This window comes from Opisthocomus hoazin, chromosome 2, assembly GCF_030867145.1.
Source record: "Opisthocomus hoazin isolate bOpiHoa1 chromosome 2, bOpiHoa1.hap1, whole genome shotgun sequence".
Classification (NCBI taxonomy): domain Eukaryota; kingdom Metazoa; phylum Chordata; class Aves; order Opisthocomiformes; family Opisthocomidae; genus Opisthocomus; species Opisthocomus hoazin.
In genome coordinates, this window is record NC_134415.1 from 23024638 (window position 1) to 23045442 (window position 20805).

The window sequence follows — 20805 nt, forward strand, 5'->3', positions numbered from 1 at the left end:
GTCAGATTTTTATTTACATGAAAAGCAAACACCTTCTCCAGAGGATGCATCCTTTTGGATCCCTGTTTTATGGGCATAAGCAGACAAGAAATTCAAAGACAAAGTTGGGTGTGGCACTGGCTTATAAATACACAGCCTGAGAGCTCAATTTCTCCCCTGACAGGTAGTATCGAAGTAGCCACCTGCGTTGATCAGCCTGTTCGGTGCAGTTCTGTTCACATAAGAAGCGGTGCTGCACTGTACCAGTGGAGTTGAAGCGCAGTGACTGGTGTGTGAAGCTGAACATGTGAAGACACACACCTTGTACAGGCAGCCTTTCCACCCTAAGACCGCTCTTCCAACACCGAATTGTACACAAGGCAGTAAAACTCCCAAGAAGTATTTGATTTAAAAGTCGTCTTCTCAAACCAAAACAAGAGTTCCCCAGATCACCCCCATGTCCAAAACAGATTGCGCCAAATCAAATGCTTATCCTTCGTGCTACTGTCACTGCACCAAATGCAAATCAAAAAACCTGAGACCTGCTTGCTTGGGCATCACGTGGACAACTGTGACAGTCAGTAGGGTTGTTTCAGTTGCTTACTCTTAATTAACCTATGCACACCTCACTTCAACCTTAGAGCAGAAAAAGAAATAAAAGAATGCAAAAGTATTGTAACTCAGCAGGGAGGGAGAATCAATTGGAAAGTCCTGAGTGTAGAATTGGACATATTAGCCACATTTTGTTCTTTTTCTTACTAACTTTGAAGATAGTCAGAGCTGTTAGAGTTGAGAGAAGACGTAAGCCATCACAACATTATATATTAGTTTTACTTGCGTTTACCTATTTTAACAAATACAGGGCCACCCCTTTAGAATAAGTTTTACAAATCCACAGACTTTTTAAAAGTTACTGTGAACTGCCACGGGCTTTGAATTCTACAGGAGCAATTAATGACCAGCAACTGTAAGGGGCAGCACCCGGAATGCAACTGTTCTCCTTCCTCACAAAAATACACGCCCTTAAACAGCACAGTTTTTTAGGACAGTTTTCTTCTCCACAGACCCTAAGCGGAGTTTATACCATACTTTTCATCACCAGTACAGATGCAAGACAATTAGGTAGTTCTTACTTCTCAGGACACTTATTTTGTACACAAAGTTTTAAAAGCTGAAGAAACTGAAACTTTTTAGCATTTCCCCAAAACCAATGTTTTCTAAATTAACATGAAAGCTTAGTTATTCTGTTCCTGCACTTAACAGTTCACATAGAGTAAATTGAAGGCACTGGAATAACAAGCTTTTTCTGCCACAAAACAATTTCCTTGAAAAGCTTCCATAGTATGAACAGGCTTTGCTGTTTTGTATTCGAGGATCAGGCCTTCTCCCATTTCAGTTTTAATTAGTTTGGTATTGACAGATTTACCAGCATTGCTGAAATTAGTGCTTAGTCTTACAATGGCTTCAGATGGGAGGCTAGGAACTATAGCTTTCAGGTCTATTGTCGATTCCTGCCCAAAGTTGAGAACCATCATGAAGACTCTGTCTAACCCATCCAACTCCCTCACGTACACAAAAATGTTACTGTCGTTCCAGATGTAGCACATCCACCCCCGATGCATGGGTAGCTCGCTGTTGCGCAGCAAAGTGAGCTCTCTGTACAAGTTCAGGGTTGAGTTGGACCAGGTCATCTGGATCTGCAACAGTCAGCAGGAACAGGGTCATTTCTTTGCACCGAGTGGAGGAAATGCCACTTGCCTCTCATGGCCACACAGTCTGCTGAGAACACACCCATCAGAACGCAGCTTTGACAACTACCTGTCTCCAAATTTGTCTGCAAATTCCACTGAATGCACTTCCTTGGCACCTGGCGAGTGACAGAGCCAGAGGTTCTGAGGCGTGACAGAATTTGCCCTGCACTAATGTTATTTCTTCCTCCCGCGCTGTCCTTACAGCATCGTTCATTCTGGAGGAAGCCACAGCCATTCAAAGCTTGGCACTGAACATTTTTCATGGAGTCTAGTCTACTGAAGTCACAGGGTTTGTTTTGTGGTTTATATTCTTCCTGTCTTGCATTTATTTTTTTCTTTCTTCAGTTCTGGTCAGCACTGTAGATCAGCAAAACCTGTTTGATTCACTGCGCAACTGCCTTGAAAACACTGTTCTTTACTTGTTAGACATGGTCTATGTTAAGTTCTCGTTACAAGGACACTGCTTTCTATAGTAATAGAAAAAAAGACTAGATTTCAATTTAATATGAAACTGATTAAAAGGATGTTAAAGTGCCACATTGCCATATCGACATCATCATTGCAGTTTCTCAGCTTAAATGAGTGTAGATGAAGTAGGCTCCTTGCTGCTTCAAGGGTTTCCTTTTCTAATAAAGTTTGTGAGGATTCAGTGCTTTTTTAATTATTATTTTCTTCCCTTGAGTTTATTCTTATTAGCTGCACTGCCAGTTCCCACTAAGTAAAAGAGGAGTAAAACAGATAACATTAAAATATTTTTAAACCATTAGTCACACACATAGATACCTACTTCAACGTTCACCCTTTGGTAGTCAGAGTTAACAGGTAACCAGCTACCGTTGCCTTCAGTAAAACCAGCATTGACTTTGCCATCCCACTGCATGGGGGATTTCTCTGGAAAGGTCGCCTGGAAAATAAAGTGGTGTCAGAGCCACTACCAAGAAGTTACTTGTTCTGATGAGCATCTTAAAAAACTACCCCTTGAACAGTGTGTTCTCACATCTTCCAGCTGATCACCATTTCAGCATTGCTTTTGCTGGTTTAAGTTAAACTTTAATAATGAGGATGCAATCCTGCTCCAAATCTAAGGAGAAAATAAGAATGGGGACAGTTCCCCAAGTGGAGGAGAGTGGATGGTCTCACGGATACGGCATCACTGGGTAAAATGTGGAATTCCCAAATGACTCTACTAGACGGTTGAATAAAAGTTTACTAACGACAACTAAGATATTCTGATAAATATCTAGACATGCAGTGAGCGAATGTGTGAAGTAATGAGTCCTAGGAGGAGATGATGTTAAAATAACAGTAAACAACTAGTAAATGCTGTGCAATGCCTGTTCTTTTGTAGCCACCACACTTTTCACCTTAGAACTCGTCAAGCTTGTATTTGCAAGGGGTACAATTTGGACAGGATAATTTGCGTTGGAAAGATAAAATTATTTCCAAGTGCAAAAACTTTATTGAAAACCAGCCTTTAGCTGATTAAAAAGTGTTGACGTGAAAAGTCTGAAGTTCTTATTTTGAAGGATTCAGAAAAATTCTGAAAAAAAGCTTCCTCATTGTTACTGAAGAGCTTGCCACAAGATCGAACACTTAAATTTAATGATATAAGAGGGCATAAAATATTTTGCACATACTTTGGGTGTTTGTTTTCCATGAAAACTGTTTTTCATATAAAGGGCACTTTTCAATACAATCTGTCAGAACAGCAGCTCAACAAAAGAAATTGTCACTTTGCTTTGTGACACTGTAAATAACGGGTTTCTCCTTTTAGCATGTTCTGAAAAGCAGGAAAAAAAAACAACTGAAGTTTTCAGCACTGGTAACACTCCCTTTCGTCTTTACCTCTTTTAGCTTCTCTTGAAGTGTTTCAAATGCTGGGGCTAAAACTACACCCTGAGGCAACACTCTCCATCTTTCCGAGACACCCATTAATCAGAGATTCTCCCTCTGCAGGTGGAGCGAGAGTGGGTTTGCATTGTCACAAAGCCACGAGCCACAGGGTAGCCACTAAAAGAGAGTAAACCCCGAGAAGCCAAGAGCAAGCCACCTCTGTGAAGAGTAGCATTCTGTCAGCAGCAATCAGCCGCAGGAGGAAAATGCAGGAGGTATTTTGACCTAGCTGTTTCTCCGAGTAAGTGAGACTTCCTTTTAAATCAGAGAATAATTTCCTCACATCTGAATCAGACAAGCCTGGCGATAATCCCATACTTCTTTCGCTTTGATACAAAACCAGTCAACACCATTGGTAACATCACCAGAGTCTGTCTCAGTCCCTGGCAGAGGCTTTCCACAGCGAAACCAGCATCTGCCGTAGGACCACATTCTCACAGTGCTCAAATAAGGTCATACAAGGCAGAGCTGAGCCGTTCCCTTTTGGGCATGGCCTCTGCCAGTCACACCCACGTGCCTTGGACAACAAGACACAACTGAAGTCAGGTACGGTCACAGAAGAGACAAGAAATGACGGGCTGAACATGAAAACCGACGCAGGTCAGCGCAATGTGGAAGGCACAGATGCTTTTCAATGCCTTGACCTTGAGTAAACTTACTTCTGAAAATCTCTGTCATCTAACACACACAGACATCCTGTCAGGTGTTACTTGTGACTGGGATGGAGCGAGTTAAGCACCTGGCTCCCAGGCTCCCATACCCAACTCCTTTACAGAAAGGGAACCAAAAGACAAATCAAAAAACCCTGTGTGACAACCAAAAGCCACTTCTGCCTGCTACCAGGCAATGCCAAGCAGGGGCTGCTCTGTACACCCACCCCACCCCTCCCTGGAGACCCCTTCTTCAGAGCCTGAGAAGCAGACTGTGGCTCAGGTGCCTTCACCTAGTCAGAGCAGAGCAGTCTGCAGGAGACGGCGACTGCAGCTACGCTCTCGTGAACTCTGATTTCCTGTAAAAAGCGGCCAGGAAATGGTGGACTTTGACACAGCGGTTGGGGTACTTCTGTGGGAGGGAGGAGACGCCGACCCGGTGCCTCTTGCCTCGCCTCTCCGAACCACCAGCCCAGGCCCGGTGTCGGCACTGGCTGCCCTTTCTGCCGAAGCAAAGCGAAGCAAAGCAACACTGCTGCAAACCATGCAAGACTGATCTGGCAGAAGACAGAAGCCAGGGACCACAACTGGAGCCTAGCCGTTCAGGCACGCATCAAGGCCTTCGTTCTGGCCCCTGGCCTGGCCATTTCCACATGCTGTCCAGTGGTTTCGTCATGGGGAACACAGAAAACCATCGAAACACTGAGAAAGACTAGATTTGGTTAACTAAACAAAAGTTCTTGTATTTTTCAAAGTTCTGTTACTCAGAAGTAAACAACAACAAGATTAGAGTTCATAGGCTCTTTGCTTACAGTTTCTGACGCGATATTCTCCATGCCTATTTCTTCACCATAATAAGTTACCGGAGTACCCAGGAGGGTCAAGAGCAGCATGTTCATAACGTTGACATACTCCTTCCCAATCCGAGATGAAATCCGAGCAGCGTTAGGGCTTCCAACCTAAAGAAAACGTCACTCTGTTAAACACACATTATAAAATTCCATGCAAACATGAAATTAGGTAACTAATTTAACAAGGTGGTAGGGCTTTTTGTTTGTTTCTTTCCCCTCCAGGCCTGTGAGGGCAATTGCCTTAATCTTGGTACCAGTACAGACTTCTGCCTCCAGTAACTTAGCACACAGAAGCCCTGCCAGCAGCACACAAGACAGAAGCAAGGGGAGATGACAAATAACTCTCCATGGTTACAATTCTTTCAGATTCCTGCCATCTTCTCTGCTGTGCGAAGGCGGCACTTGTTTTGAAACGATGACTGCTTGAGCCCATCTTTTCACTGGGGCTGTGAAAAGTTGGCAGCCCTGAAGGAAAGGGCCCAAAAAGTAGACACACTTGGCTATGGGACTGAAATAAAAGAGAATGGAACATAGGAAGGGATGCAGTCAAACATAAGGGGCGGCCACCTGGTCAGTAGACAGACTCATTGCCTTTTTCTTTCTGAAAGCCAGAACAGGGGAAAGCTGCTTCTAAATATTCTGTTGGGAATGCTGCCCCCTCTCCCAGAGACACTGCTTTGAGGGTATTAAACAGTATTCCTGAGAAACATTTGTTCTGTAAACAGAACTGCTCCCGTGTTGCTTTTGTGCGAGTGATCAGGGCCCACAGTTTCTGTGAATTGCCTATGGTAGATCTCTTGCACTCTCCAAACACACCTCCTAGCAAAGAGCAGCAAGATTGTAACTGCCCTCAACTGGCTGCTCTGTCCTTCCCTGGCCCTGGCCGGTTTCCAGAACCCACAGCAGTGTGTCAGTACCTGTACCAAAGCCACCCTCGCTGGCGGTTTCAGCCAATGCCCCATACTACACAGGGGACACCAAGGGAGAGGCCTGATCGTAAATTCGCTTCCACCACCCTTGCACAGGGAGTGTAACTTACCGAAGGGCAGCACAGCCAGTCGGTTGGCCCATGCCAGCGACTACAGCAGCTGAGAGTTTTGTGGAGATACCTACTATAGCTGCTGATCCCACTGAAATGAATGGGGGAGAGAGGTTTCTATCACCATAAGAGGAACTATCCCCTGTAGGTTTGTATCACCTGTAGGAACAGGCCATTCCTATAAGAGTAGGTCTAGAATTCTTACCGCCCAGTTTGGCCATTTTCCTGCAGGCATGTTTCTCATCCACAAGTTGACAGCTTCAAAAATACTGTTGCCCGATAGATTTTTCACATTAATTAGGTTGAAATTGAAGGGAAAATCTGCTTCTTCAATAAAAGTTGTCCCATAATACACCATGGTTGCCTCAATGTCTTCCTTTTCATCACCATCAGAACCCATAAACCTAAAAGAAGTACACAAGTACCTTTTTTGGCTCATTTGTGATTTGTATGGAGCAGAAGGAAGCTCAGAATGGCATTGGACATAGTCCGAAAATAACACAGTGTTAAGAATTACATTTGCTTCCCTCCTCCCCATCAGAAAAGATTAATACAAAGAAACCAATATTTTGTAAAGGAGACATTTCTTGGAAATTTCTGGAGAAAAATCTGCAATAGTCAATGAAAGGCTATAAGTATCTGACTGGTCTTGTCTTTCTGAACCCTCACTCACGTAACTCCGTTCCAGTAATTTCCATGCTTTCTTTTAAAGAAAAAGACCTTGGGGTGCCCCAAGCTGAAAATGAGCCAGCGATGTGCCCTTGCAGCAAAGGCAGCTGATGGTATCCCGGGTTGCATCAGGACGGGGTTGCCAGCAGGTCAAGGGAGGCGAATCCCTCCCCTCTGCTCTACACTGGTGAGGCCACGCCTGGAGCGTGGTGTCCGGTTTTGAGCTCCCCAGTACAGGAGAGACACGGGACATACTGGAGAGTCCAGCAAAGGGTCACTAACATGAACTGTACTATTAATACTATACAACAAATCAGTCATGGGGCTGATTAATTACAGTGTCTCTGTGGTCCGAATGGTTGCCCATTCTGCCTGTTTTTGCACAGACCATAGATACAGCAGAGCCAGCAGGGACAATTCATTTCCTTTCCATCACACATTGAGGAAGAGAGAGTATAGCCCATGCACCGTGATTTGCATTTGAGAAAGAAAACTTTTTATGGCATATTACATTATTAAAAAAACATTTTATTGCTAGCAATAGGATGATAAGCATTAAAGAAAAATTCACTAGCCATAATTATGATTACCTGTATCTGCCAGGTTCACTGCTGAACAGATTCATGGTTTGACGAAAGCTACGGATGATATCATGCATACCAACTTGTGTGGTCGTGTAGTCATGGTAGAGCTCGGAATAGGCTGTGATACTCTCCTTAAAGAAGGATACAGTATTTCCCATTAGTTCACCAATATTCTAGATTTCAGAACTCTCCAAATTCTCCCTGTCCTTTCCTGAGACAATGCACCAGTCCAGATAAATTTCAACTGAAATTAGTTTAGCATATGAACACAAACAGTGCAGAGCTGAACTGCACTTGGGGAACTCTGAAGATACGATAGCAGAGGGATGATTATTTTGGACTCCATCCTTCAAGAGGGAGAGCCCACCCACACTGCTAACCAACCGAGCCCATCTGGAGCGGCGAGCACAGCAAGTGCTGCAGCCACACACCAGGCTGGAAAGACAGACAACATTGTTGTAACTTATAAAGGAAACAATACTTGTGGAGCTGACCAGTTTTATGCGATCTCCAACTCGGCAGGGGAAGCGTGTCTTAGTGCTGGCACTATCTGGGGATGTCCTCAAGTTCATTGCCTCAGCAAAAGCAAATAGCATAAATAACAGGGTGCACGCTTCTGAACATGTCTGGCCACCTCTCACTGTGGCACACTGCCAATACGAGGGGGTTTTTCTGACTCTGGTTCCTACCAGCAATGTCGAAGAAATACATGCTGGTGACGCCTATGGGATCCCAAGAGCTCTGAGCTTACCTCTTGCAGTGGGCTCCCCAAAGACAAGCAATCAACGGTTAAAATCAGAGGACTGGTCTTTTTAGAATATAAATTGAAAAGCAAATTATTTTAAACAGACAATTCAAAGCAACAGTGTCAGAACAGAACTACGAAGTGTACAAGGACAATCCTCTTGCTGCACATAGGACTCCTGCTTGCGGGTATCTCACTGACCTACACACTCTGCCCAGGAGCTTCTCTCTTGGATGTGCTCCTTCTGCAGAACACCTAGGAGCCACCTGCCTGCCAAGGGACACAACTGGCTCGGTCTTCCTAAAGCCGTAAGACCCAAAAGAGTAAACACATACGCTCCCTTGCCCCAGGGGGAAATGCAGGGAAAAAGCAAAGACAGAATATATACGTTACTGGATTCTGGGACTTGTTCACTTGAGGCTCATCTCGGAGATGTGTTGCTTCTAAGAGAAATTTAACAGCGTTGAAACTAAATCCATCAATTCCTTTGCCAAGCCAAAATTTGATAATATCCTAGACAAAGGTAGAAGTTGAGAATTCCAAGTTAATCTATCCTGTTCAAAATTGTGCATACTTAAAAAGAAAACTAAACCTGATAGTAGGTACTAATAGGTAACCATTTAATTTTTAATTTGTACTTGAAGTTTTACTAGAGGTTAAAGCAAATCATGTTGATCTAAGGTCAAACCAAGATCTAAATAGAGCATGTCTCATTATCTCATCCAGTACAGAAAGGGAAAAGATTGGCCTGTAACTTCTCCTGTAATACCCGAGACCAAAGCCAGGGCATGCCTCGCTACAAGCCAGTCTCATCCATCAAAACAACGGGGCTCATGCTAAGCGCTGCTGTTGGTGAACACCCGTCATGACTGCACACAATTAGAGCACATTGATTGAAATATGCAAGAATACATTGTTCTGCACAGACCTTGTGCCACCAATTTTCTTTTTACACAATAGAGCTCTCATTTGACTGATGTGAAATTTTTTTATTTTATTTTCAGGCTTGTTTGTTGATTTGCAGGAACATGAAAAATTATTATCCAAGTTAACTGCTATCAATTTGTAATTTCACTACCAAACTCAGAGGTTAGGTCACTATTGGTAAAATTATATCCTACTTCAGTAGCTATTACATTACTACAGTTGTAATTGCTCTAGTTTTAGCAAACAACTCTCAAGTTCAGTCCCTCTTGAGTGGTTTCGGCAAATGTTCTGTTAGACCAGATACTTTTCTTCATCTGAGGATTGGTTTTTCATTTTGGTTTTTTTTTGTTTGTTTGTTGTTTTTTTTTAAAAGACAGCTATTGAATGGCCTTTTTTTAAATGTATGACATACAGTTGCCCAAATAGGCTGGAGTAGAACTAGTCCACACCAAAGCTTTGCAGATTTTTGTTTGACAAATGAACACTCTGCCTTAGTGAGCTGTACTTTCTCATAGAGCCATTCTGAAAGCAGCAGCTCTCGATATGGTGCCTGTCCAACACTGAATGCACCAAAAATTAATTCATCCTTATGCATGTGCTCATCACAAACGCAAAATCAGGTATCAGCAGTGCGAATATCAAGCACTGACGTGGTACTCACTGAGACCAATCTACTTTTAGTTATGCAAGAAAGCTACAACATGCTGGCTGCTAAGTCTCATCGCTCTTGCAGGCCCTGTGGCTAAACCAAAGGCTTGAGCTTCTCTGGAAGAGTCCATTTGCTTCCTGCTCAGTCCTCCTAACCTTCTGAAACAGGATCGTGAATTAAAACACTAGGCAAAGATTATTCTTTAACATGCTGGAACAATTAATGATGTTCATCAGCATTCACCAAAGGTTGATGTCACCAGGCCAGACTTACTAGTTTTCATTTCATTTCTTTGCATAGGAAATGCAACATCTATTTGGTACTGGAGCTTCAGTAGTGTACCAGCTACCATTCAATAAAAAAAAAAAAGCCAGGACCATTGAAAAGTATGCGTGATGCCAGGAAAAAAGTGCAAGTGGTAAGATGCAGTGCTAATCATAGAAAGTTTTGGGTCGGAAGGGACCCCTAGAGGTCATCTAGTCCAACCCCCCTGCAGCGAGCAGGGACACCACTAACTAGATCAGGTTGCTCAGAGCCCTGTCCAACCTGGTCTTGAATGTTTCCAGGGATGGGGCCTCCACTACCTCTCTGGGCAACCCGTTTCACAACCCTCATTGTAAAGAATTTCTTCCTTATATCCAGCCTAAACCTACCCTGTTTTAGTTAAGAAACATTAACCCTCATCCTGTCACTGTTGTCTCTGCTAAAAAGATTGTTCCCGTCTTTCCTATGGGCTCCCTTTAAGTACCGAAAGGCTGCAATCAGGTCTCCCCGCAGCCTTCTCTTCTCCAGGCTGAACAAGCCCAGCTCTCTCAGCCTGTCCTCATAGGAGAGGTGCTCCAGCCCTCGGATCATTTTTGTAACCCTCCTTTGGACCCGCTCCAACAGTTCGATGTCCTGCTTGTGCTGAGGGCTCCAGAGATGAACGCAGTACTCCAGGTGAGGTCTCACCAGAGCAGAGTAGAGGGGCAGAATCACCTCTCTCGACCTGCTGGCCACGCTTCTCTTGATGCAGCCCAGGACATGGTTGGCCCTCTGGGCTGCCAGCGCACATTGCTGGCTCATGTCCAGCCTTTCGTCTATCAGTACCCCCAAGTCCCTCTCAGCAGGGCTGCTCTCGATCCTTTCATCCCTCAGCCTGTATTGATACCGGGAATTACCCCGACCCAGGTGTAGGACCTTGCACTCGGCCTTGTTGAACCTCATGAGGTTCACACAGGCCCACCTCTCCAGCTTGTCCAGGTCCCTCTGGATGACATCCTGTCCTTCTGGTGTCTCGACCGTACCACTCAGCTTGGTGTCATCTGCAAACTTGCTGAGGGTACACTCGATGTCGCTGTCCATGTCATTGATGAATATATTGAACAGCACCGGTCCCAGTATGGACCCCTGAGGGACTCCACTCGTCACTGGTCTCCATCCGGACATTGAGCCGTTGACCACTACCCTTTGGCTGCGACCATCCAACCAATTCCTTATCCACCGAACAGTCCACCCATCAAATCCATGGCTCTCCAATTTGGAGAGAAGGATGTTGTGGGGGACTGTGTCAAAGGCTTTACAAAAATCCAGATAGATAACATCCATTGGTTTTCCCTTGTCCACCCTTGTTGTTACACCATCTTAGAAAGCCACTAGGTTGGTGAGGCAGGACTTGCCCTTGGTGAAGCCATGCTGGCTGTCTCGAATCACCTCCCTGGCCTCCATGTGCCTTAGCATATCTTCTAGGAGGATCTGTTTCATGATCTTCCCAGGCACAGAGGTGAGGCTGACAGGTCGGTAGTTCCCAGGGTCTTCCTTTCTACCCTTTTGGAAAAGGGGCACAATGTTTCCCTTTTTCCAGTCACTGGGGACTTCCCCTGACTGCCATGACTTTTCAAATATCATGGAGAGTGGCTTGGCAACTACATCAGCCGGTTCCCTCGGGACTTTGGGATGCATCTCATCAGGTCCCATGGACTTCTGTACATTTAGGTTCTTCAGAAGGTCCCGAACCTGGTCTTCACTTACAGCTGGAGGGATTTTACCCTCCTGGTCTCCTTCATGCCATTCATCGACTCAGGAGGGGTGAGGAGAGAGGTTGCCAGTGAAGACTGAGGCAAAAAAGTTGAGTACCTCAGCTTTCTCCTCATTTGATGTTGCCAGTTTGCCGGTCTCGCTCATGAGCGGGGGTACGCTTTCTTTGACCTTCTTTTTCTGGCTGACATACCTGTAGAAGCCCTTCTTGTTATTTTTTGCATCCCTTGCCAAGTTCATCTCCAGCTGTGCCTTGGCCTTCCTGACCCCATCCCTACACAACCGGGCAGCTTCCCCGTACTCTTCCCAGGAAGCCAGTCCCTGCTTCCACTGCCTGTGCAGTTCCCTCTTCTTCCTTAGTCTGACCAGCATCTCTTGTCTCAGCCATGCCGGTCTCTTCCCTTCTCTGCCCGACTTCTTACACTTGGGGATCGAGAGCTCTTGCGCTCTCTGGAATACATCCTTAAAGACCTGCCAGCTCTGTTCTGTTCCCCTGTTCCTGAGGACCATTTCCCAGGGAGTCCTTCTGACTATCTCCTTGAAGAGCTGGAAATTTGCCCTCCTAAAATTTAGGGTCCTGACTATGCTCTTCGTTATTCCCATTTCCCTCAGTAGCATTAGTTCCACCAGCGTGTGGTCACTGCAGCCCAGGCTGCCTCCAATCTTGACATCCCCAACGAGCTCACTCACACTGGTGACCACCAGGTCTAGTATCGCATCCCCTCGGGTAGGGGTGCTTATTACCTGGCTTAAGAAGTTGTCCTCAATGCATTCTAGGAACCTGCTGGATTGCCTACAGCTTGCCGTGTTGCTCTTCCAGCAGATGTCGGGGTAGTTGAAGTCCCCCAGTAGGACGAGAGCCTGCGAGCGCGAAGCCTCCTGGAGTTGGAGGAAGAACACTTCATCTGTCAGCTCCTCTTGATCTGGCGGCCTGTAGTAGACACCAACCACTAGGTTCCCTTTGTTGCCTCTCTCTCCGATTCTTACCCATAAGCTTTTGACCTGCTCGTGGTTATTCTTCAGGGACAGCTCTTCACTCTGTAATGTTTTCTTGATGTAAAGAGCAATGTCCCTGCCCCTCCTTCCTTGCCTGTCCCTTCTGAACAGCCTGTAGCCATCAAGAGCTACATTCCAGTCGTGGGATTCATCCCACCAAGTTTCCGTGATGGCAATCAGGTCGTAGCTTTCCAGCAGGACAATTGCTTCCAACTCCTCCTGTTTGTTTCCTATGCTGCATGCGTTTGTATAGAGGCATTTCATCTGAGCTGTCGGCCTTGTTACCTTCATAGCAGAGAACCCCTTTTCTCCCTTGAGGTGTTTCATGGGTATACCTCAGGCGCCTCCAGCTCCCTTCCGCAAGACTTCCACATTGCTGCAGTGTCCCTCGCATGCTGCTGGGACAACGGGTTGAGGGCTCCTACTAGCCCCCCATCCCTCTAATCATTGTGTATCCTCCCCTAGCCTGTCGCTGGCAAGCCTGATAGGTTCCCCTTCCCCCTTCACCTCTAGTTTAAAGCCCTGTCAATAATCCCTGTGAGCTCCTGGGCAAAGATCCTCTTCCCCCTTTGAGAAAGCTGGTTCCCGTTTGATGGCAGCAAGCTTGGTGCTAAGGGAAGTATCAAGACACAGAGAGGTTACTAGTGGAGTTCTCCAACGATCGGTCCACGAGCAGTCTCATTTCACGCTTTAGGTAACAAGTTACGACCAGCAGTGTTCTGTTTCTTCGTGCACATGCAGTACCCGCGGTGAGCAGAGCGGCCCCACACCGACAGCAAGACCATCGCAGTAGAACTGGGCAGCTCTGAAGGCGGTCGCCAAACAAATGCACCAAAAATCAACAGTACAAAGTAGCAAACGCTTCAGGACTCCATCAAAACACCCGAGGTAGCTGTACTACCTTACGGGGTAGAACTTAAGAGGAAAAAAACCACAAAAGCAGCAGTTGTCGATTCCCCCTGTTCCAGCCCCGTTCCCCATATATTACTGGATTCTGCACTGTCTGCTGGGAGACGTGATGTGGACAGGCATGAGGTTTCATCAGAGCACCACCACTCTCTCGCTGTGAGGGCTGCCCATCTGTCTCCCTCCCCTGTAAAGCCATCAGAGAAGCAGACAGATCGAAACTCACTATCTCCCCTTATCCACAAGCCCAAGCATTCCTTCTAATTCAAATCAGCATTGCCTCCCTTTCTTGAAAAGGCAAACACCTCTTTGCTAACAGAAGGTGCCATCCCCACATTCCACCAGCTAATTAACAGCTCCCTGTATCAACAGAGATAAAAACTTCTCTCCACTCCAGTGACTCAGCTCTGTTTCAACACAGGCTTCAGTGCAAGAGCTGCTTCACCTTCCTGGTCAATCCTCCCATTAATTGCGGTCCTTATTACAACACCCAAAGGCGTTAAGTGCCTTCATCCCTGGCCCATGATGGAGACTCTAGCTGACGGCAGTTAACTGCTTCCAGACAGCGGTCGCGCTGGATTATTTGAGTACCAGCACCATCTTCAAAGCAAGTAACAGCAGTCCTCGGAGACAGAGGGAGAAGCACCTGTATAAGGTTCTGCCCAGACATCTTTTCTGTTAAATTTGTTGAATTCTGGCCATCTGCATTCGAGAAAACACCTCAGGCTGGAAGCGACGGGAGGAGTAAGCAGCAGCTAAACAAAGGGATGGAGAGTCTCTCGCTTCAGGAAAGACTGGAAAAGCCCACCCCGTTTAATCTAGCTTAACAAAAGCTGAAGGGGGATGTTGTCAGAGCTGAAAAACAAACAAGCATAAACAAGGGTGGGAAAAGCCATTTCAGCTGAAGGACAGGTTTGGTTCATGGAGAGCTAAGTACCAACAGTTGGCGAATAAGGTTAGGCCAAAAAGTAGAGAGCTCCTGAAGCATCAAAGCACAGAAATTTTAAGATAGCCTTTAAATGGAAGGGAAAGGGAAAGGCGGCTCCTTTTAACATGCAACAGCCTGTTCCAAAAACCCATCAAGATCTTGAGAGGCACTTGTGAGGGCAGAGGATTTAAGCCAGCAAAAGAAGCAATAGCTGCACCTTTTTAATATCCAGAGGACTGCAACACCACCCGCTGCCAGTACTGCCACTCAAGGGCAGTTTTATTTGGATTTTTTTTTGGTTGGTTGCTTGCTTTTAAATTAAAGATTTGAAGCAAAGTAGCTCCAATACTGGAAGCATTACAAGACAAAGATTGAATTTTTCTTATAAACTTAATGTTTGTCTAGACACCTTTTTCTTTTATTGTTTACTTCCAACTAAATTGTGTAGCACAAATGATCAGAGAAATGAAGCGCAGAAATGGCTGCTTTGCTGCTGGCGCAGCGGCAGCAGGTCACGCACTTACGTGGATTTCTTGTTGGACAGCGGGGTTGTGAAAATTCAAGTCCGGCTGTTCTTTCCCAAACTGATGAAGATAACACTGCTTTCTCACATCGTCGAACTGCCAGCTGGAATTCCCAAAGACACTCACCTGCTCGCGTGAGGGAGGGGGACCATCAGAACTCCGACTTTAACATTTACTCCTGTGCATACTTTAAGATGTGGTGCATTGCATTACAAACATATTAAATAAAACACAAAACGCCTAATCAATGGGCTAAATTTTGAGTAGATTTTGGTACTTAGGTTACACATTTCCTCCTCCTGCTTGTTGCTCTCCCTTTAGTTGTGCTTTGCCACATTTATTTCTTGTTCAATGTTTTGTTTCTTTTTTTTTTTCTTTAAGCAGACTTTCACTGGGAATTGTTCAGAATAGAGGGAAAAAAATGGGTGGGAACATTTCTTTCGGAACAGTTTTTCCTAAAACTTATTAAAAATAGCTTTAGTTAACTTAGAGCTTTCTGCAGTCTGGTATTCTCCCTTTGAAGCGGCAACAACAGTCAGCACGTTAAAACATTAACTTTATAATCTCTGTAATAAAAGATTCCAAAAACTAAGGTAGCTCTCAAGACTCTAAGTTTAAAGAGAAATTACAGTGGCTGGTACAAAATATTAATTCCGCCTTGAGTTTTCAGAATATACAAGTCCCTAATCATGCACCCATCAGTTCAAATTTCAAACAAACATATTTGAAATAGGCAACCCACTTTCTGGCCTGGTCGCCTTCCAGAAAAAGGAAAAAAGCCAAGAACGGACTGTTTGGTTCCCCTCCCCACCAACTATGGCTTCAGAGAAGCCGAGATGAAGTTTCTCGAGCGGAGCACCCAGACACAGACCGGGGCATGTGTGAACAACCTGCGCACAACTATCCCTGTTTTTGTGTGTTTAGTGAGTGAACATTTTAACACCGAGGGAAAGAAACAAAAGTAATTTTTTGAATACTGTTTGAAGCAGGAACCCTTCCACCCTGAGCTGGTTTAAATCTTCATCTGCACTAGCTCATTTAGTAACGCCAGTGTGTACCTCTCGACAGCCACGTATAACCCAGCATACGGGAGGACAGCTATGCTATAGCTGCTTTTGCTACGTGGCAACAGGCACCCAGACGGGGATTCCGCGTGTCCCGTCCCGCGCTCACCCAGTTGTTGGGGGGAGTGACCGAACCGGCAGCCTGCCCGCAGTCCTGCCAGATGTAGTAGTCCGTGTACTTCCCAGTCCGATTGCGGCTCAGCTGGAACCATCGGTGTTTGTCACTTGTGTGGTTTGGTATTAAATCCATTATCACCTTTAACCCTTGAATAGATCAAAACATAAAAAACCCCATGAAATTCAGCCCCTTAAAACAAAGCTCATGTTTTTATTTCATGCAGTATCGGAAGTGTTTGGGCTTCCTCCTTTCCAGAGGTCTGGCAAAAGAGAAAGGCTCCTGGCTGGAAGGGCTTGGGCTCGAGGGACAAGCGAGTGCATTACATTTTGACTCGGCACAGCCTCCTTGCCTGCTGACACGGGAGAGCACAGGCGTGAACAAAATACTCCAGGCTACCGATGCAGTTCTGCAAGCAGCTGCAACACATCTTTCTGGTACTGTTCCCCCCTGCTCATTGCTGGGGAGGGAAAGATGATGGAAGAAGAATCAGAACAGATTTCTGCTGTTCGGAACCACTTCCACTAACTCCAACTTCAACATCTGTCTCCCACCTCCCCAGTGGGAAAGGCGCTTCACCAGTGCAGCATCAGTGAACACGCGTTCTTCCTCACCCTTCTTAAAGGCTAGACATTTTTTGAAATCTGAAGACGGTTTTGGGACTTTTCCATTCAGCCCAGCAGCAGTAAGGGGAAACACCTGAGCGAATTGGTCTAAGGCACAAACGCAACAACCAAGGATACAATCACAGGGAGGAAGCGTACAGAATCACAGAATGTTTGGGGTTGGAAGGGGCCTCTGTGGGTCACCTCGTCCAGCCCCCCTGCCGAAGCAGGGTCACCTACAGCAGGCTGCACAGGACCTTGTCCAGGCAGGTCTTGAATATCTCCAGAGAAGCAGACTCCACCACCTCCCTGGGCAGCCTGTTCCAGTGCTCTGTCACCCTCAGAGGGAAGAAATTCTTCCTCATGTTCAGACGGAACTTCCTGTGCTTCAGTTTGTGCCCGTTGCCCCTTGTCCTGTCACTGGGCACCACTGAAAAGAGTCTGGCCCCATCCTCCTGACCCCCACCCTTAAGTATGTTCCCTCCCAACCCTGGAATTGTTTTCCTGCTTTCTCCAGAAAGCAGCCATCAGTCAAAATTCAGCCAGTCAACCACATCTCGGATCTAATTCCCCAGGCTGCTGACGCCCGTTATCCACATGCCCCCAGGAGCGCGGACAGTATGTCAGCCCTACCACTCAGGAGCATCCTCGGAGGGGACCATGCCCTGGGGAGGACGTGCAGCAGCCTGGCACTGCTGTTGTCGCTCCCCACGCCTTCGGTCTGCTCCCAGCCCTACCCCAGCGCCCGAGGGCAGGGAAGGGCAATCACAGAGCTGCGTTGCTGTGGAGCTAAGGCGCACCCTGCCCTGGCACCTCCAGCTGCTTCTGCTCAGTGCCACCATGGGGGAACTGCCAGGTGCACAAATTGAAAAATCACAGATCGTAGCCTAGGACCACGAGGTATGCTTGTATAATATGAGTGGAGGTCGTCTTAATAGTTAATTTGCTCGGAGTTGCAGCTTACCTCTGTCATGTATGGCTGCAAGCAGATCCTCAAAATCGCTCATTGATCCAAACATGGGATCAATATCATAGAAGTCTTCTGCTCCATATCCAAGGTCTTTTAAGGGGGACTTGTAGAAAGAGGTGATCCAGATGGTTTTTATATTCAAATACGTGATATGGTCCAGCTTTTCTTGGATACCTGTTTAAAAGAAAAGGGCGTCATCTGTTTAGAAAAGACAAAATATTTCTGTTGAAATTCGTTTGTCATGGGCTCTCAAAGACAATACACAGGTCCGTTTGATACATAACCATCCCCTGTTGTCACTGATCTCACGTAGCAAGGCGATCTTCACAGGAACAGCATGAGATCACAGAATGGAAACCATTCAAAGCCACTTTTATAAGGAAGATAAAGCAAAAATTTCAAAAAAACATCAGCTCAAAGCAAATTTCTGCTCCATATTATAAAAATATTTACAAGTTCATTTAATAAATTTAACACTTCTGAAAACAAACTGCTATATTTTCTTAAAATGCAGCAAGAGCATTGCTTCCACATTTCAAGGAACTCAATCCTCTGACCACCCAAAAGGAATTTTGATGCAAAGACCCCAGGTTTTCGCTGCCCTTCATAAAAGTATTTTATGTTTTTTTCCTATTTTTTTGTTGTTGAGGTTTTTTTTGTTCGGTTGTTTGTTTTTTAGGATCCCTTACTCCAGTCTCCCCTAGTTTTTTTGGATTTTTTTTGTGGTTTGGTTTTGATTTTTTAAACCCAAATCTCTTCTGTCTTCCTGATGTGTTACTACTGGTATGCAACCACAGAAACAGTTTCATTTCTTCTCTTGCTGGCAGCGTATATTATAGCTGGTGCTTCTTGTTTTTAAGTTTGTTATTTGTTATGGTGTTGAGCCTTCCCCTTCTGAAACAGTCTCAGCTAAGCTACTGAGCAGTGGCATTGCCTCTTAGTAACAGGTACCCCCCCCTTCTCACTGCATTTGGAAGAGCTCAAAAACACCCAGACCATGAACAAAGCAAGAAGTAACACATCTTTCTCTCCTCTTTCCCAGTTTCATTTTTCTCACTTTTCCATATGGAGAGGCAGCCAGCCTAACGAAGCGCTCAGCACCACCAGGCCTCCCACTGACCTCAGTTTTGTGCAGGTGTTTTACTCTGATGGCAGTTGTGCTGCTGTGCCCTCTCAGCCCCACCTTTAGACATCCCTTCTAACTCCAGGCTTAGACATAGCAACCTGAGCAAGCAACTCCTAGATCTATTAATGACAACAACGTGAGTCGCAATTAATGATTAGTCAGACAACTTTTCTTCCCTTCTCCATTAGGTAGGGTGGCTTTGTCTATTCGACTGTATGGTGATTTTTTATTTTTTATTTTTTAAATATATACATACATACACACAAAGACAACTGCTACCCGGCTTTGCACATACCAAGAATGGAAATTCACCCACCTTTCAGATCCCCATTCCCATCCATGTTGCTGTCCTTGAAGGAACGAGGATAGATCCGATAAATAGGACTAGCCTGCCACCAGTCAAGGCACTTCGGAGAGAGCGCAATAATCGTGATCGTAGCGCACACAAGCACGATGGCAGCGGCGACTGTGAGCCAGAAGAGAATCTCCCTGGTGACTCTGTACCGGGCTTGCCTGGAGAACTTCAGCAAGACTTCCTTCGGCATCCCCGCGTAGGGCTTCAGTGCTGGCTCCTCAATAGCTGCTGGGTCCGCATCGACAACGCACGTTTTTGGCATTTCTTCTTGGCTACTGGTATTGGTGTCCTTGTCGTCAAAAGCCTCATTTTGAACAAATCCGTTGTTCTCCACACCTCCCTTCTCGCTCAGCTCCATAGGTAAGCTCTTAGCTTCCTCCTCGACCATTTTAACTTCACGGGTCTTGTCCTGGAGACTCCGGCCACAGGAAGGAAAGGTGCCAACATACCTTTGTTCAGTGAAATGAGAAGCAGAGCAATTAGCACCTAGGTTTATAATCAATCCTGACCAACTGGCCAAAGTCCAAATAGAGACAAAAAGGGCAAAGTGCTTCCACTTTTCTGCTTAACAAGCATCTTCCGCAAGGTAACAAGAAAGTGCAGTCTTTCAGGGAGGCAAGCCTGTTGCTCTTACCAGCTGAGCAGAGTTACATTTACTGTCCCTCTCTTCAGTGCACCAAACATCTCTTCCTTTTGACAGCAGGGGAAAAACTGGGGTTTTTTACCAGTACAAGATTTAGTAAATATGCAGCTTTCCAGCCCGCTCATGATTTCCCCTGCCTAAACCATTCTTAGCATTAATGACTAATTTAAATATGGATGCAAGGAGGCGGCGTTGACAACTTCCAGCCCCAAAGCAACAATACAAACTAAGAAGCAAAGATACAAAGGCCGGTTGCGCTTCGTTTCTCACAGCTTAGAAAAACACCCCCCCACCCCCCACCCCAAACTAACCCACCCACAACTCTCCAGCAGGAACACCGATAAGGCACATACCCGTCCTGCAATTCACAGCATGTGACAGTTGCTACACCCAGAGCTACCCCTAGGTCGAGACAGGATAGCTCTGCACAGGCACGAGCAAGAATCCAGAGAGGAAAACCCACTGCCCACTATTAAAGTCTATTTAAAAAAAAAAAATTAAAGAAAAGTGACCCTTTTCCCTCTTTCCCCCTTCCTGCTACTCTAGCCAGCAAGGAGTGTTGCCCAAAGCCTGCACAAGCGTGCGCAGATGCACACATGCGTGTGCCCGACATGCACACGTGTGTGTGCCCCAAGCCCCAGCTGCCCTGAAGGCAGCAAGCCGGCATCCCCCGAGGCAGCCCCCCCCAGGCACTGCCCTCTGCCCAGGCACACCACAGCAAACACCAAGCAATATCTCTTTGCCAAGGGGCTGCCTTCTCCCATGTAAAAGCAAACACTTGGCCCGGGGTCCCAGGGAAACTCCCATGGGCAATGGTAGT

The 20805-nt window shown here is 46.0% G+C and overlaps 1 protein-coding gene across 1 annotated transcript; it reads right to left on the reverse strand.

Annotated features, from left to right (window-relative positions):
• Positions 1–34: 34 nt before the first annotated feature.
• SLC3A1 (solute carrier family 3 member 1) lies at positions 35–19755 on the reverse strand. The gene is made up of 10 exons (XM_075412871.1): positions 19304–19755; positions 17856–18035; positions 16281–16435; positions 15108–15233; positions 8555–8674; positions 7423–7547; positions 6369–6567; positions 5086–5232; positions 2518–2634; positions 35–1676 (listed from the first exon to the last, which is right to left on the reverse strand). The coding sequence occupies exons 1-10, from the start codon at positions 19728–19730 to the stop codon at positions 1236–1238; spliced, it is 2037 nt and encodes a 678-aa protein (XP_075268986.1). The 5' UTR covers positions 19731–19755; the 3' UTR covers positions 35–1235.
• Positions 19756–20805: the final 1050 nt, after the last annotated feature.

Excerpts from the sequence above, each read along its gene's own strand:
- SLC3A1 (XM_075412871.1), bottom strand. The coding sequence starts at position 19,730 with ATGGTCGAGGAGGAAGCTAAGAGCTTACCTATGGAGCTGAGCGAGAAG. Across the intron at positions 5,233-6,368 it reads GAAAATGGCCAAACTGGGCG|GTTGGAAGCCCTAACGCTGC; the intron begins GTAAGAATTCTA and ends CGTTTTCTTTAG. Across the intron at positions 1,677-2,517 it reads ACCAAAGGGTGAACGTTGAA|ATCCAGATGACCTGGTCCAA; the intron begins GTAGGTATCTAT and ends TGACTGTTGCAG.